The following is a 14,619-nucleotide window of genomic DNA, read 5'->3' as shown; positions in this document are numbered from 1 at the left end:
AATATTAAATGTTGTGGAAAAGTCCTTTGTAGAGTGTTTAGAATATATAATGAGTGGCCAGATTATTATGATCTCTGAACACATAATAATCTGGCCACTCAGTGTATATCCTATATAATAAAAGGCCAATATGCAAATCATCCCCTCAACCAGGAGTTCGACCAACAGGCAGGCTGGCCAACCGTCCATGTCCCCACCCCATGGCCAGACTGGCTGGACCTCACATGCACGAATTCATGCACCAGGTCTCTAATATATAATATATATATATATATACACACACACACACACACACACACACACACACACACACATATATACACTCACACACACTGAGTGGCCATATAATTATGATCTCTGAACTCATAATAATCTGGCCACTCAGTGTAGTAGGTACCCGCTAGTAATAATTCCAAAACATATGTCTACCTGGTAATATAAAAATAGCAGGAATAATTGTGAATGTTTCAATGGGGAGAGAGAATAATTTGACCCTAAATCTATTTTTATCCTGCCTCTACACAGGATCATTCTCCTATTCATTGACCCATATCACGAAACTTTGACTTTCCTCATGAATAACAAATGTGCAATGATTCCGTGAATGTTCCCAACCAAAAAGCCCTGTACCAATGGTCACAGAATGAGGAATCAACATTGCAATGACTATTGCACTCTGCCCGTAGTGTTTTGTCTGCCAGGGCATGGTCTCTACTGATTGGTTGGGTAGTTGATAAGTGCATTGGTCCTGATGTGAGCCATGAAGTTGTTCTGTCCAGTTTTGCAAGAATTTGTTCTGTGAAATTGTTCTACTTTCCTGGGTTCAGAGCTAAAACACAACTAAGAAGGGAGGGTGGGAGATCAACCAAAGGACTTACGTGCACACATATGAGCCTAACCAGTGGTCAAGGACAATAGGGGGGTGGGGGAATGAATCCGGGGTGGGGATTGGAATGGGGGGTTGAGGACAAATATGTGATCAATAAAGAAATTAATTAAAAAAATAAAACACAACTAAGGCTATGATATTATTTTTAACTCTATCTCAGTAGTCAACAGCCCCAGGACCTTGTTCCTAAGATTATTGGATGCTGACCAGAACCTCATTGTCCTGAGGGCTTAATGATTAAGCAAGGGAGAAGGGAGGTGGGTGAGTGAGGGCATTAGGTGAGAGGCCAGTTTGAGTCAAAGGAAAAAAGAAAGGCCAGATTAAAGAACATAAAGTTTCTGCGTGGTTACAATCTGGAGGGATCAATTACAGAGAAAAGGTAAATGTTTCAATATTGCTTTCAAATCAGGGGCGGGGCACTTTGTTCAGTCAAGGGCCATTTGGATATTTATGACATTATTCGAGGGCCATAAAGATTATCGACTTAAAAATCCACCTGCTGTACTTGGTCAAACATTGAATTAACTCACCCCTAATGCCTTGGCAGGGCCAGACCAAATGATTTCTCAGGTCTTCTACAGCCCTCGGGCCGACGTTCCCCACCCCTGATGTAAAGCATAAAAGTTATTTATATCTGCAAAACAAAAGATTTAAAAAATTACCAACATTTCAAATAGAGAGTCATACAATTTTAGCTCTTCTCACCAGTTCATTCAGTTGGTTTATTAATTCAACTTGCTCTGCTGGAATCCAGTTTCCCCTTTAGTTCTCTTGGCCTTGACTGACAACTGAGGGTGATAGGGCTGGTGATGGGGTCAGTGATAATTCCAAGAAGTTTGCAGGGCCCTAACTGGTGTGGCTCAGTGGATAGAGCGTCAGCCTGCGGACTGAAGGGTCCCAGGTTCGATTCTGGTCAAGGGCACGTACCTGGGTTGCAGGCACATCCCCAGTGGGGGGTGTGCAGGAGGCAGCTGATCCATGTTTCTTTCTCATCGATGTTTCTAACTGTCTATCCCTCTCTGTAAAAAATCAATAAAGCATATATTTTAAAAAAAGAAGTTTGCAGGACCGTCCATCACGTCTTTTTTTTTTAATATATATTTTATTGATTTTTTTACAGAGAGGAAAGGAGAGAGAGAGCTAGAAACGTCGATGAGAGAGAAACATCTACCAGCTGCATCTTGCACACCCCCTACTGGGGATGTGCCCGCAACCAATGTACATGCTCTTGACCGGAATCGAACCTGGGACCTTTCAGTCCACAGACCGATGCTCTACCACTGAGCCAAACCGGCTTCGGCTCCATCACGTCTTGTATGACTTGCTTGGGTGCCTCGATCACTAGAGATTTTGGAAGATGTACCCCAAGTGGGAAACATTTTCTAACAGTTTCTTTGCCATTGTGAGGGCGTCATCCTTGTGGCAGGGGAAAGCTTTAACTCGTGCAGAAAACACATACCCAACAAGAAGAACATATCGATAACAGACTAAGTGGCAAGTGAATGAAGTTAAGCCCAAATGGTCTACGGAAGATGAAGGAATGAAAAAGAAGAAGAAGAAAAAAAAAGAATGCTAGGAACTGGGAAGAACCAAGCAGTCATTTGGGGTTTCCCATAGCCCTAACTATAGGTTTCTAGATTATTTTTTGTTTTCCAGTTTGGTCCCTCTGAGTCTGCAGAATCCCATGATTCAAACAGTGATTGCTGTTACACATGTCTGGAATCAGGAGCCTAATTCTCCAGATCTACTCCCATTAGCAGTTTTTCAGGGCAAGCCTGGGGTACAAGACTCTGCCCTCTGGTGGAGGACACCACTCACTCCACATCTGTAATAGCTCTTTAGACAATGCTTGCCAGCCATCACAATTTTTTTGAAAAGTTATTTAATGTCTCTATAACCCAATCTCCTTATCTATAAAATGGAAATGATGGGATTATCCCTCTCCTAGACTTTGTGAGGATTAAATAAGATAATAGAGCAATAAGTGCTCAATAAATAATGATTCTAATTTCTCATTAAAAAGAATATTTTTTATTGATTTTAGAGAGAAAGGGAGAGGAAGAGAGAAAAACATCAATGATGAGAGAGAATCATTGATCAGCTGCCTCCTGCACATCCCCTACTGGGGATTGAGCCCACAACCTGGGAATGTTCCCTTGACCGTATTCGAACCTGGGACCCTTCAGTCCATAGGCTGATGCTCTATCCACTGAACAAAACTGGCCAGGACATTTCCTCATTTGTTTAATAAATACTTATTTATGTCTGTTTCAACATGTTAGGCACTGAGATAAATACTTGATACATGGTAGCTATCATACTACTATTTAGTTACTTGGTCAATCCATATTATTTTATAATTACAGTGTATCAGGCACTATGCCTAGTATAAGATCCACAGTAGTAGACTCTGCATTAGCTTTTCTGGTTCTCCCTTATGAATTCTTTGGACTTATTTGATGATACCTTCTGTTAAGTGAATGAGATCACTGTTAGATGTCTTCCTATAACATGCCATGTTCTGGCTGACTACAGGTTGGAATGGGATATAAAAATGGGAAAAGCCTTTGGCTCATAGAGGCAGATGGGAGATAAGCTGCTCACGATGAGGGCTTTTTCCTTCCTTTCGCTCCCCTCTTCTCCCCTTTTCAATAAAATACATATTTTATTGATTTCAGAGAGGGTGGGAGAGGGGGAGAGAGAAACATCACTGATGAGAGAACCATTGATCTGCTGCCTCCTGCATGCCCCACACTGAGGATCAAGCCCACAACCCGGGCATATGCCCTGACCAGGAATCGAACTGCGACCTCCTGATTCATAGGTCAATGCTCAGCCACTGAGCCACGCCACAGAGGGTACTTCTGGAAATAGCCATGTTAGTAGATTCTGACCTGGCAATGGGTCTGGGCTGAGGGGGTTTCTGAGAAGTCAAATGGACCAATCATAAGACCTTTCCCTGCTGCCACAGGCAACCATGTTGCAATGCTGGGGCTGCAACAACATTGATTTTAAAAAAAATCCCTGCCTTCTGGGGACTTCCCTGGCAGGAAAGGAAAACAAATCAGCAAGCAAGTTAGCAAATAACATTTCAAGCATAGACCTTTTGTGCCAATGAATCTCTTCTCAGGACTTTTCGTACTTAGGATGCAGATTTTGGGGTCAGTATCTGTGCACATGATTGTGGTTGTAAGACGGAGCTTCTTTTTTTTAAATATATATTTTAATGATTTTTTAAAGAGAGGAAGGGAGGATAGAGAGCTAGAAACATCCATGAGAGAGAAACATCGACCAGCTGCCTCCTGCACACCCCCTACTGGGGATGTGCCCGCAACCAACGTATATGCCCCTGACCGGAATCGAACCTGGGACCTTTCAGTCTGCAGGCTGATGTTCTCTCTATTCTCTGAGCCAAACCAGTTTCGACTGGAGCTGCTTTTATCACACGGAGAAAGCCATTATACAGAAGAAAAGAGAATGAAGTCAATGCACAAAGGAGTGCCTGCTTCCAGCTATTCCAGTCCAAATTGATACTGTTGACACACCAGTGAGAACACATCTGGCTGGAAGGTGACTTGATTGCACACAAACTATAAGCTTTCCGTACCCATTGTTATACCATCTATGTATAACAATGGAAAATTCTCTTGAACTTAATTTTTCTCCCTGAACTTTCCATCACCTCACCCTAAAAGTTCAAATAAAAACAAAAAACCCAAACAGTATAATTCAATAAAATATTTATTGCACCGTTAGGTGTGGCAGAGTATAAAGAAGTATCGCTGACACAAAGCAAAACTAAACCATCACTGAACAGGTGCAGACAATGTGAACCAAAATAAAGGAGAGTCTTCTGGATGCCAGGCTGATCAAAGGGAAAAATGGGTGAAGACAAAAAGAGAAAGCCAAAGACCATGTCCTATTTGTAATTATAAAATTATTTTTATGTTAATCCACACCCGAGGATATCTTTTTCTATTGGTTTTTAGCAACCAAGGTACGTGTACTTGACCAGAATTGAACCCGCAACCATTCAGTCCACAGGCCTACACTAACCACTGAGCAACATGGCTAAGGCTAAAATGATTTTTTTTATTTTATAAAAAAGCCTGCTTACTCAGGCTGGTGTGGCTCAGTTGGTTGTGTCATCCCATGCAGCAGGAGATCCCCAGTTCAATCCCAAATCAGGGCAGTTGATTGATGTTTCTAAGTCTCCCTTCCCCTCTCTGAAATCAATAAAGACATAGTAGGAGAATAAAAAGCCAGTTTAATTAAAATCGGCACATTTTTGGTAAGCACGGGGTATCAGAAGAAACACACAACATGGACCCTGCCTTCTAAGAAATTACCATCTTCTCGAAAGACACTCCCTCATTACCTTATTTTATTTCCTCTTTAGACAGCTGTCCTACGTTTGAAATGTTATTTGTTAACTTGCTTGCTGACTTGTTTTCCTTTTCTGCCAGAGAAGTCCCCAAAAGGCAGGATTTTTTAAAAAAATCAGTTTTGTTGCACCCCCAGCATCTGCAACGACGCTCTGGCGCATTGCAAACAGCCCAGTAAGAATTCGTTGAATGAAATGCAGAATAAGGTCCTAGGGTAAAATCATAAGGGCGTGACCTTGAATTTTTCTGGCTCGACCCTAGGTTTCCAACTTGTCAACACTAGGGGGCAGGCGGAGACTAGAAGAGGGACGGATTTTTTCCCCATTCAGGGCAGTGGTTCTCAATCTTTGCTTACTTTAGCATCACCTGGGGCTCCTTAGACTCATCCTTAAGACTAAGGCCACACCCCTGACATAACTATAATAAATCAAGTCTCCAGAGGGTGGGGCCAGGCAGCAGCAGTTTGGAAAAATGCCTGGAAGATGACAACCTACAGCCCAGAACAGGATGGATGGGGAGCCGAGGCGTGGCCGTCAAAGGGATAATGGGGACACGCTCTCAGGACCTGGCAGCACTTGGCCCCCACCTCGCACCCCGGCCACGCTCCGCGGTGCCTTTAATCCACAATGGCGGGGTGCAGCCGGCCCGAGACTGAGTGGCAAGCTCCGCGGAGAGACGGACGCCAGTTTCCCGCCAATGAGCGGAGCTGCAGGCCCAGCGTGGCCACGCCCCTGGTAACGAGACCACGCCTCCTGTCAGCTAGACCCCGCCCCTGGCAGCGAGGCCCCGCCCCAGGCCACGTGGTTGGAGGGGCCGCCCCCGGGCTGCCAGGCTGCCGGGGCGCGGTCGTCCTGGGAAGCGAGTTCTGGTCTCCGTGGCGCTCGCTGTCGCCCTTTTCATCGCTTCTGCTTTCCCCCGCCGGGCCCGGGTCTCCGGTCACGTGCACAGCGGCGGAGCGCGATGAGGCCTGTGGCGCTGCGGTAGGTGGTGGGGGACCTGACGTGGCTTCAGTCGGGGGACGCCCACGCCTGTCAGCGGCGCCGCTAGCGGGCCCGGGCGGAAGCATCGGCTTGGCGGCGGGTGGCACCCATGCTAGGCATCTGGGCACAAAGGGAGGCTGGAAGGCAAAGGGCGCCCTCCGGCCCGGACCACGCCGGGCCCGGGTGCGCCCCCGCCTGGGGTGGGGCACCGCGCGCCCCCGCTTAGCGCCCTGTGGCTGGGAGGGCGATATTAATAGCGAAGCGGCACTGGAAGGGAGGAAGTTGGGTGTTCCCCGAAATTCCTTTGCGTTTGCTCATCCTGGGTGTGGTTTGGGGGATAGCCCCTAATCAGAAAGCTGGCATTCGGAGTCCCGTATCACCTTTGCAGCCCTTTGCCCTTCTTGGGAGAACATTTTTAGGGTGAAGTGCTTGGCCTACTTGGACTCAGCCTTAAGTGTGTTGTAATGTAGGGTGCTTACTGGGCTCGCAGGGCTGGATGACGAGGACCCCTGGTGCTGATTGCGACTTTTCCTTTAATGAGCAGCAAGGCGAGGGGAGGGGGGGAGCTTTGATGGGGTCGCTTGGACGAAGAGGATGCTATCTTATAAATGTCATCATCCCAGCTTACCCAGTTGAGGCCTGAGGCGTTAGATTTCAGGGTGTCTGGCTCTCTCCCAAACCCCTTCACTGGAGCGCTCCAGCTGTTCGAGTTCTTTCTGCTTGACTGGGTCCCGCGGGGCCCTTCACCCTTCTAGCTTCTGGAATCATCCAGCTACAGTGGCCCCGCCCGGCCCCTGTAGTGTGGCCCACAGTGCTTCTGACAGTGATTGCCCCTCAATTCTCTTGGGGATCCTGGTTCTCTCTCCGGGGGTCTCTGTGGCCCTTGCTATCACTTGAGAAAAGTTCTCTCTGTGTGTGTGTCTTGTTTATACCACTTAAAAATCACTTTTTTTTTTTTTTAATACTATTTGAAGACAGGTATAAAGTCAGGTTCAAAGAATGACCTGGGGGGTGGGGGGATGACATATGTAATACTTTTAACAATAAAGATTAAAAAAAAAAAAAGGACCACAGTTGGACATCATGTGAAAGGCTTCTACAAACTCCACAGTCTTGCCCATGCGCATTCTTCCAGGAAGCCTTTCTTGATCTCTCCCCCAATTTGGAAGTCCGCTTTCTTTGCAGTGGACACGCATACATGTGCATTCTGTTCTCGCGAGTCCTATTGAATCCTAAGATGGTACTCCTTAGTGCTTAAGAGAAAGCGTTCATCAATGCAGGCGGACTGTCCGAGATGATTAGGTTATTTGACTGATATTAGGATATTTTTGTCCAGCCGCTGAGCCATGCCAGCTGGGCCCGGTGGGCAAGCTCTGTAGCTTCTTTTCCTCCCACTCACAAACACCTGAATTTGTTTATTTCTAAATTGAAGCACTCCTTTAGAGCCGTGTTTCCCAAACTTCTCTCATGACGAGAATCACCTGGGGGAGTTAAGCTACAGATTCCTGAATCCCAACTAAGAAGTGCTAAACCAGAATTTTTGGGAACATATAGGTAAAATTGTATACCGTATTTTTCGGACCATAAGACGCACCAGTTTTTAGAGAAGGGAAATGAAGAAAAAAAGATTCTGAAACAAATAGTGTCCTAAAATATTTTATGTGCATTAAAACCCAACATCACAGTCATAAACACATGTAATCAACCCTGTAAAGTAAACAGCAGCATTTAGAACCATTTTAGAGCCGGGCAAGCACACAGAGACCACACAGAGCCAGGCAAGTAAAAAAACTTTTTTTTAAAAGTACCGGTATATGTGTAGGCTATATTTGGACCATAAGGCGCAGAGACTTTTTCCCCCCACTTCTGGGGGAAAAAAAGTGCGTCTTATGGTCTGAAAAATACGGTACTTAACTAGTGCTTTGTCTTCGTGTGGGAAACACTGCTTCAGAGTGTCAGGCAAGAATGGCGCTGCCTGTTATTGCGCTGAAAATGCTTCGCAGACACCCACCCTCAGCTTGGGATCCAGAACAGAGCCTTAAGCCGTGGACAGCTTGGGCTCCTTGGGCTCCTTTCCTTGGAAAGATTTAATTGGAGAGCGCTAGGGCCTGGGTTTCCCCAAAGCCTTTCGACAGTTTCTTCTACAGTAAGGTGACCAGACGTCCCGCTTTTGGCGGGACAGTCCCGATTTTTAACAATTTGTCCCATGTCCCCCGGCTGTGAACCTTCTGAAATAGTTTTTAAAAAGTCTTGCAAAAAATCGGGACTTTTTTTTTAAAACGCCGAGGGACACGGGACAAATTGTTAAAAATCGGGACTGTCTCGCCAAAAGCGGGACGTCTGGTCACCTTATTCTACAGGCCTAGGGCAGTGGTCGGCAAACTCACGTCACCAGAGCCAAATAGCACCAGTACAACGATTGAAATTTCTTTTGAGAGCCACATTTTTAAAACTTAAACTTCTTCTAACTCAACTTCTTCAAAATAGACTCGCCCAGGCCGTGGTATTCTGTGGAAGAGCCACATGTGGCTCCCGAGCCGCAGTTTTTCACGGAATAAGCCAGTTACTGTGGGGTGCTTGGGTGTTGGGTAATGACTAAATCATTCTCCCTCTCCCTTTCCTCACTGCTGCATATATAAAGGGAAGTGGCCGGGATTGTGAAAAGAGCAGCTGCATATGTGTGTGTGTGTGTGTGTGTGTGTGTGTGTGTACGGACATGTGTACGTATGGAAGAGGGATCAGAAGAACTGGGCGCTCTCTAGTTGACTGGCTCTGGGAAAAGTCATCTAATTCTTTGAACCTCAAGTTTTTCAGGCTGATCTGAATTAGAAGTTTTAAATATAAGGGCCTATGAGGGTGTCAAAAGGGGGTGGACTGTGAACCTTCTGAGATAGTATATGCTATTTTTATATATCCATTTTCATCAGATTATCAGTAGATAGAATACTAAATTGGAAGTTATAGGCTGAATGTTCAAGAGCAATAGAAATTTGTTATACCATTGTTTGATTAGTATAGTCAACAATTTTTTAAAGCATTCAAGTTGCCGGAACCGGTTTGGCTCAGTGGATAGAGCATCGGCCTGCGGACTGAGGGTCCCAGGTTCGATTCCTGTCAGGTGCACATGCATTGGTTGTGGGCACATCCCCAGTGGGAGGTGTGCAGGAGGCAGCTGATTGATATTTCTCTCATCGATGTTTCTAGTTCTCTATTCCTCTCCCTTCCTCTCTGTAAAAAAATCTATAAAATATATATATTTTTAAAAAAGTATTCAAGCCTTTGTTCTGTTACAGGGATATATCTCCAAATTTGTTAAGGCAATATATAAAGAACAGGACTGCAGGACCGCAGTTTTCCAAATAATTTGTCTCAAGTGTTTCTCTATGTCCATCAACTCAATTTGGTTCTCAATTCAGACATGGCCCATCATAGTGCCTCGCTTATGCTTTCTAAATTTTTAGTCCTTTTTTACTTTTAGGGGAGACTTTGGAGAAATATGAATTTCTGCAATAGTAATAGCTGATGTAGGTGTTTTGTGTGTGTGTGTGTGTGTGTGTGTGTGTGTTTTGAGGACTTTGCCAGTGTATCAGGCATACTTCTAAGGGTTTAACATAATAACTTCTTTTTTTTTTAAATATATTTTATTGATTTTGTACAGAGAGGAAGGGAGAGAGAAAGATAGTTAGAAACATCGATGAGAGAGAGTCATCGATCAGCTGCCTCTTGCACACCCCCTACTGGGGATATGCCCGCATCCAAGGTACATGCCCTTGACCAGAATCGAACCCGGGTCCCTTCAGTCCCCAAGCCGACGCTCTATCCACTGAGCCAAACCGGTCTCGGCATAATAACTTCTTGATCCTTATGACAATCCTATGGGATAAGTACTATTATCCCAATTTTAGAGATGAGGAAACTGAAGCTCAGAGAGGTCAGATAGCTTGCCCAAGGTCACTCTGCTAACAAACAGCACGTTCAGCCTCTTCTGTACTGTACTGCTTCTCACTCAGGCAGCATGGGATGGTTCTCATCACTCTTCAGAAATGCTGTTTCTTGGGGTAACAAAACAAAAATGCTTATGTATATGTGTATTTACCCAGTTTATGAGATGGTTATATACCTCCCATTAGTTTGTAATGCATATCTACACTAATAAAAGAGTAAGATGCAAATTGACCATACCTTCGTGATGCCCATCAGCCGATCAGGAGTGAGTATGCAAATTAACCAAACAAAGATGGCGGGTTAATTTGCATAGGCAGGTGCCAAGCGGCCAGGGGTGGGGTGGGATGCTCCATTGTCACCATGGCGATGATGCAGGTGTTTTGCACCGCTCCAGGCTTCTGGGCAGTGTGGGAAGGCAGAAAAGCGGCTCCAGCTGGAGCAAAGGTGGTGCCTACAGCCAGGAAAAGGAAGGCTCATTCTTATATGAATCTTCGTGCATTGGGCCTCTACTTCAATATATTTAGCTACTCAGAGTCAGGTCTTATTTCTTATATTGGGAGCATGTATTGCATCTATTGTAACTGCTAGTTAATATTTTGAGGGCATGATTTTTTGCTTTCAGCTAATAGTAGCAATGAGAAATACTGTAACCTAAATCAAGGTTCAGCTGCGAAAACCATACTCATGAAACAGATGCTGGTGAAAAAGGAAAGAGGTTTATTCAGGTGTTGGTCACTTTTGTCCAAAGCCCATCTTTATACCTCAGTGCAGGCAGAGGTTTTTATAAGGAGGGAGAGGGAAAGCAGAACAAAGAGATCAAGGGGAGGAGGTTGAAAAGTTCTCTCCATGCAGGCCAACACAGTTCATTCTGTTCAAGTGATGGTCTGCTGTGTATCATCCCGGTTTTCATCATCCTGGTTTTACTGTTGAAGGTCAGCAATTCTAGAGCTGGGATGACTGAAGGTCAGAGTCTTTATCTTCTGAAGTTTGTTCCTAGGATTTGTATACAAACACTAGAGGCCCATTGCATGAAGATTTGTGCAATGGGCCTTCTTTCCTCTGTCTGCCCGCATCGGTTTTCCTCTGGCACCTGGGACCCAGGCCTCTGCTCCGGCCGCAGCGGAGAAGCCAAACCTATTCCATCTTCAGTCTTCACTCAGGCCAGAGCCTTTAGTCTTCGCTCCACGCCTGCATATGCAAATTAATCTGCCATCTTTGTTGGGTTAATGTGCATACTCCTGGTTGGCTTGTGGGCGTCATGGGGGTACTGTCAATTTGAATATTTCTCTTTTATTAGTGTGATGCTGTTTATAAGCTACATATAAGTTTGAGTCAGCATTTACAGAAACAATGTCAGAACAATGGTGGGGTGAGTTACAGTTGCTCACTGTTATAATATTAGCTTTTCCCAGTGAGCTTAAATCCAATAAGTTCAATTGCAGAATGCTAGTGTCTGAGAAGGCAGAATGAAGGACTGTCTCCTTCAATAAGGGATTTGAACCTACAGAAAATATGTAAAGTGAAATAGTGAGAACAAAAGAAAATGCAGGTCATGTTCTAAGAAAATGCAAATTAGAAGGTCAAGACTTAGAAGACTTGAAATATTAATATACGTATAAAAGTATAGAAGTGGAAGGTTTATTGTGAAAAAAAAAAAGCCAAAATATTTAAGGTAGAGAGACTTATTACTTATTTGATTAAAGAATAAACACAAGGCCCAGCTGGCATGGCTCAGTGGTTGTATCAACCTATGAACCAGGAGGTCACGGGTTTGATTCCTGGTCAGGGCACATGCCCGGGTTGCAGGCTCAATACCCAGTATGGGGTGTACAGGAGGCAGCCGATCAATGATTCTCTCTCATTGTTAATGTTTCTATCTCTCCCTCTCCCTTTATCTCTGAAATCAATTAAAAAATATATTTTTAAAAGAATAAACACAAACCCCAAACTCCAAACACCCGAGCAAGTGTTCTGTTCTTAGTGGACCAGCAGGGATTGTATCACAGCTAGTGTGATGTTTGCATGGCTAAGGAGTTACATGTAGGTCTTACCAAATATTTTTTTACTGAGAGACTTTTCCTGAATGCTGTATATAATTCTGGAGAGGAATCTGTAGTGAAGTTGGGCTCTAAAGAAAATAAAAAATATACTTTATGTTGGGAGGGGAGTCATCACTTGTTCTGGTTCTAGGTAGAAGGACTTGTATGCATGCGTATAAGCAAAACCAATGGACGAAAAACTCGGGGTGGGGGGAGGGCATGTATGGGTGTAGGGGGGGCAATGGAAAGATATGTACACACATAATACCTTAATAAAAAAAAAAGAATTTACTAGTTAACTTGAGCTAGAGAGAGTAACAGTATTTAGGGTTTATGACCTCTTCAATACCTCGTCCTCTTTACCTGTGCTCTCAACAGTTCAGTTTGTTAATCCCTGATATATATATGTTATTCTTGATATGGCAGTGTATGGCTAGGAGTCAACACAGAAAGCAATAGTGAATAAAAACCAACTTAACTTATTTTTTTAAAATATATTTTATTGATATTTTACAGAGAGGAAGGGAGAGAGATAGAAAGCTAGAAACATCTATGAGAGAGAAACATCGACCAGCTGCCTCCTGCACACCCCCTACTGGAGATGTGCCTGCAACCAATGTACATGCCCTTGACCGGAATCGAACCTGGGACCTTTCAGTCTGCAGACCGACGCTCTACCACTGAGCCAAACCGGTTTTGGCAACTTAACTTATTTTTGGAGAACAGGGTAGGCACATTTGGATCATTAGCTTTTATTTCATTGGGGATTCGAAAATTTCTGCCTAAGTGCAATAAATACTGTCTTTGAATCTGGAAAGGGTTAATTCTCTTTTCAAAGTTGATAAATTTATAATTGGGTTTAGCTTATCTGTTGAGGAAATATGGTGTGATAATGAAAAAATATGTTTATAATTGTTTATTCATTTATCAAATCAATTCTGGGCTTCTGAAGCTAATCAAATAGAAAGAGCAAGAATTTATCCATTAAACCTGATTAGTATCTTTTATGTGTTTTGTAACTAGATACCTAATTAGTCTCCGCTCTCAAGAAATATTTACTTTGGCCAAAACCGGTTTGGCTTAGGCGTCCTCAAACTTTTTAAAGTGGGGGCCAGATCACGGTCCCTCAGAGAGTTGGAGGGCCGGACTATATGAACTACTAATTCCTACTGTAACACCTCGGCTGCGCTCACTGCCCAAAAAACCTGGCGGGCCGGATCAGACTCCTCTGCAGGCCGCATGTGGCCCGCGGGCCGTAGTTTGAAGACCCCTGGTAGTGGATAGAGTGTCGGCCTGTAGACTGAAAGGTCCCAGGTTCGAATCCGGTCAAGGGCATGTACCTTGGTTGTGGGCACATCCAGTGTGCAGGAGGCAGCTGGTCGATGTTTCTCTCTCATCCATGTTTCTTGCTCTCTATCGCTCTCCTTTTCTCTCTGTAAAAAAAGTCAACAAAATATATTTTTTTTAAAAAGAAAAGAAATATTTACTCTGAGCCCTGGCCAGTGTGGCTCAGTTGGTTGAGTGCTGTCCTGTGCATGGAAAGGTTGCCAGTTCAGTTCCTGGTTAGGACACATGCCTGGGTTGTGGGCTCAATCCCCAGAAGAGGCAGCTGATTCATGTTTTGCTTTCTCTCCCTCTCCCTTCCCCGCTCTGTAAAAAATCAATAAAAATATTTTTTTTAATCCTCACCCAAGGATATTTTTCCATTGGGATTTTAGGGAAAGTGGAAGAGAGAAGGAAAGAGAAAAACATTGATGTGAGAGAAACACATTGATTGGTTGATGGTAGAGAGGAGTCTGCAACCAAGGTATATGCCCTTGACCAGAATCGAACCCGGGACCCTTTGGTCTGCAGGCTGATGCTCTATTCACTGAGCCAAACCGGCTAGGGCCAATACAAATATTTTAAAAAAAGAAACAAGAAAAATGTTTACTCTGAGACTGATGGGTGTCAGAGGAGAGAGGTTTGGGGGACTGGGTGATGAGGGTGAAGGGACTGAGAAGTACAAATTTGTAGTTACAAAACAGTCACAGGATGTAAAATATAGCAAAGCAAATATAGTCAATATTATTGTAATAACTGTATGGTGGGTACTGAGAATACCAGGGGGAACACTTTGTAAAATATATGATTGTGTAACCACTATGCTGTACACCTGAAACGAATACAAAATCATATTGGATATAAATTGTAATTGAAAAATAAAAAAAAATGTGTACTCTGGAGAGATGATTTACGGAGTAGCCTCATATGCAAATGTGCATACACTGGAGAAATAAGTATAGACTCCTAGAAGACAATATACAGTACATCATGCATTGCTTAATGACGGGGAGAGTTCTGAGAGATGATTTGTTAGGTGATTATGTTGTTGAGTGAAC

At 44.0% G+C, this 14,619-nt stretch overlaps 1 protein-coding gene across 2 annotated transcripts in view; it reads left to right on the top strand.

Moving 5' to 3' along the window:
* Nucleotides 1-6,079: 6,079 nt before the first annotated feature.
* Nucleotides 6,080-14,619, top strand: part of ACOT9 (acyl-CoA thioesterase 9) — a 32,888-nt gene continuing 24,348 nt past the window's right edge. For both annotated transcript variants that reach the window (XM_036439626.2, XM_036439625.2), the window contains exon 1: nucleotides 6,080-6,254. In XM_036439626.2, the coding sequence (XP_036295519.1) occupies nucleotides 6,235-6,254 (20 nt within the window). In that variant the 5' untranslated portion in view covers nucleotides 6,080-6,234. The remainder of the gene's footprint in view (nucleotides 6,255-14,619) is intronic.

This window comes from Pipistrellus kuhlii, unplaced genomic scaffold, assembly GCF_014108245.1.
Source record: "Pipistrellus kuhlii isolate mPipKuh1 unplaced genomic scaffold, mPipKuh1.p scaffold_m20_p_16, whole genome shotgun sequence".
NCBI classification, from domain to species: domain Eukaryota; kingdom Metazoa; phylum Chordata; class Mammalia; order Chiroptera; family Vespertilionidae; genus Pipistrellus; species Pipistrellus kuhlii.
This window is presented reverse-complemented; position numbering and strand designations above follow the sequence as displayed.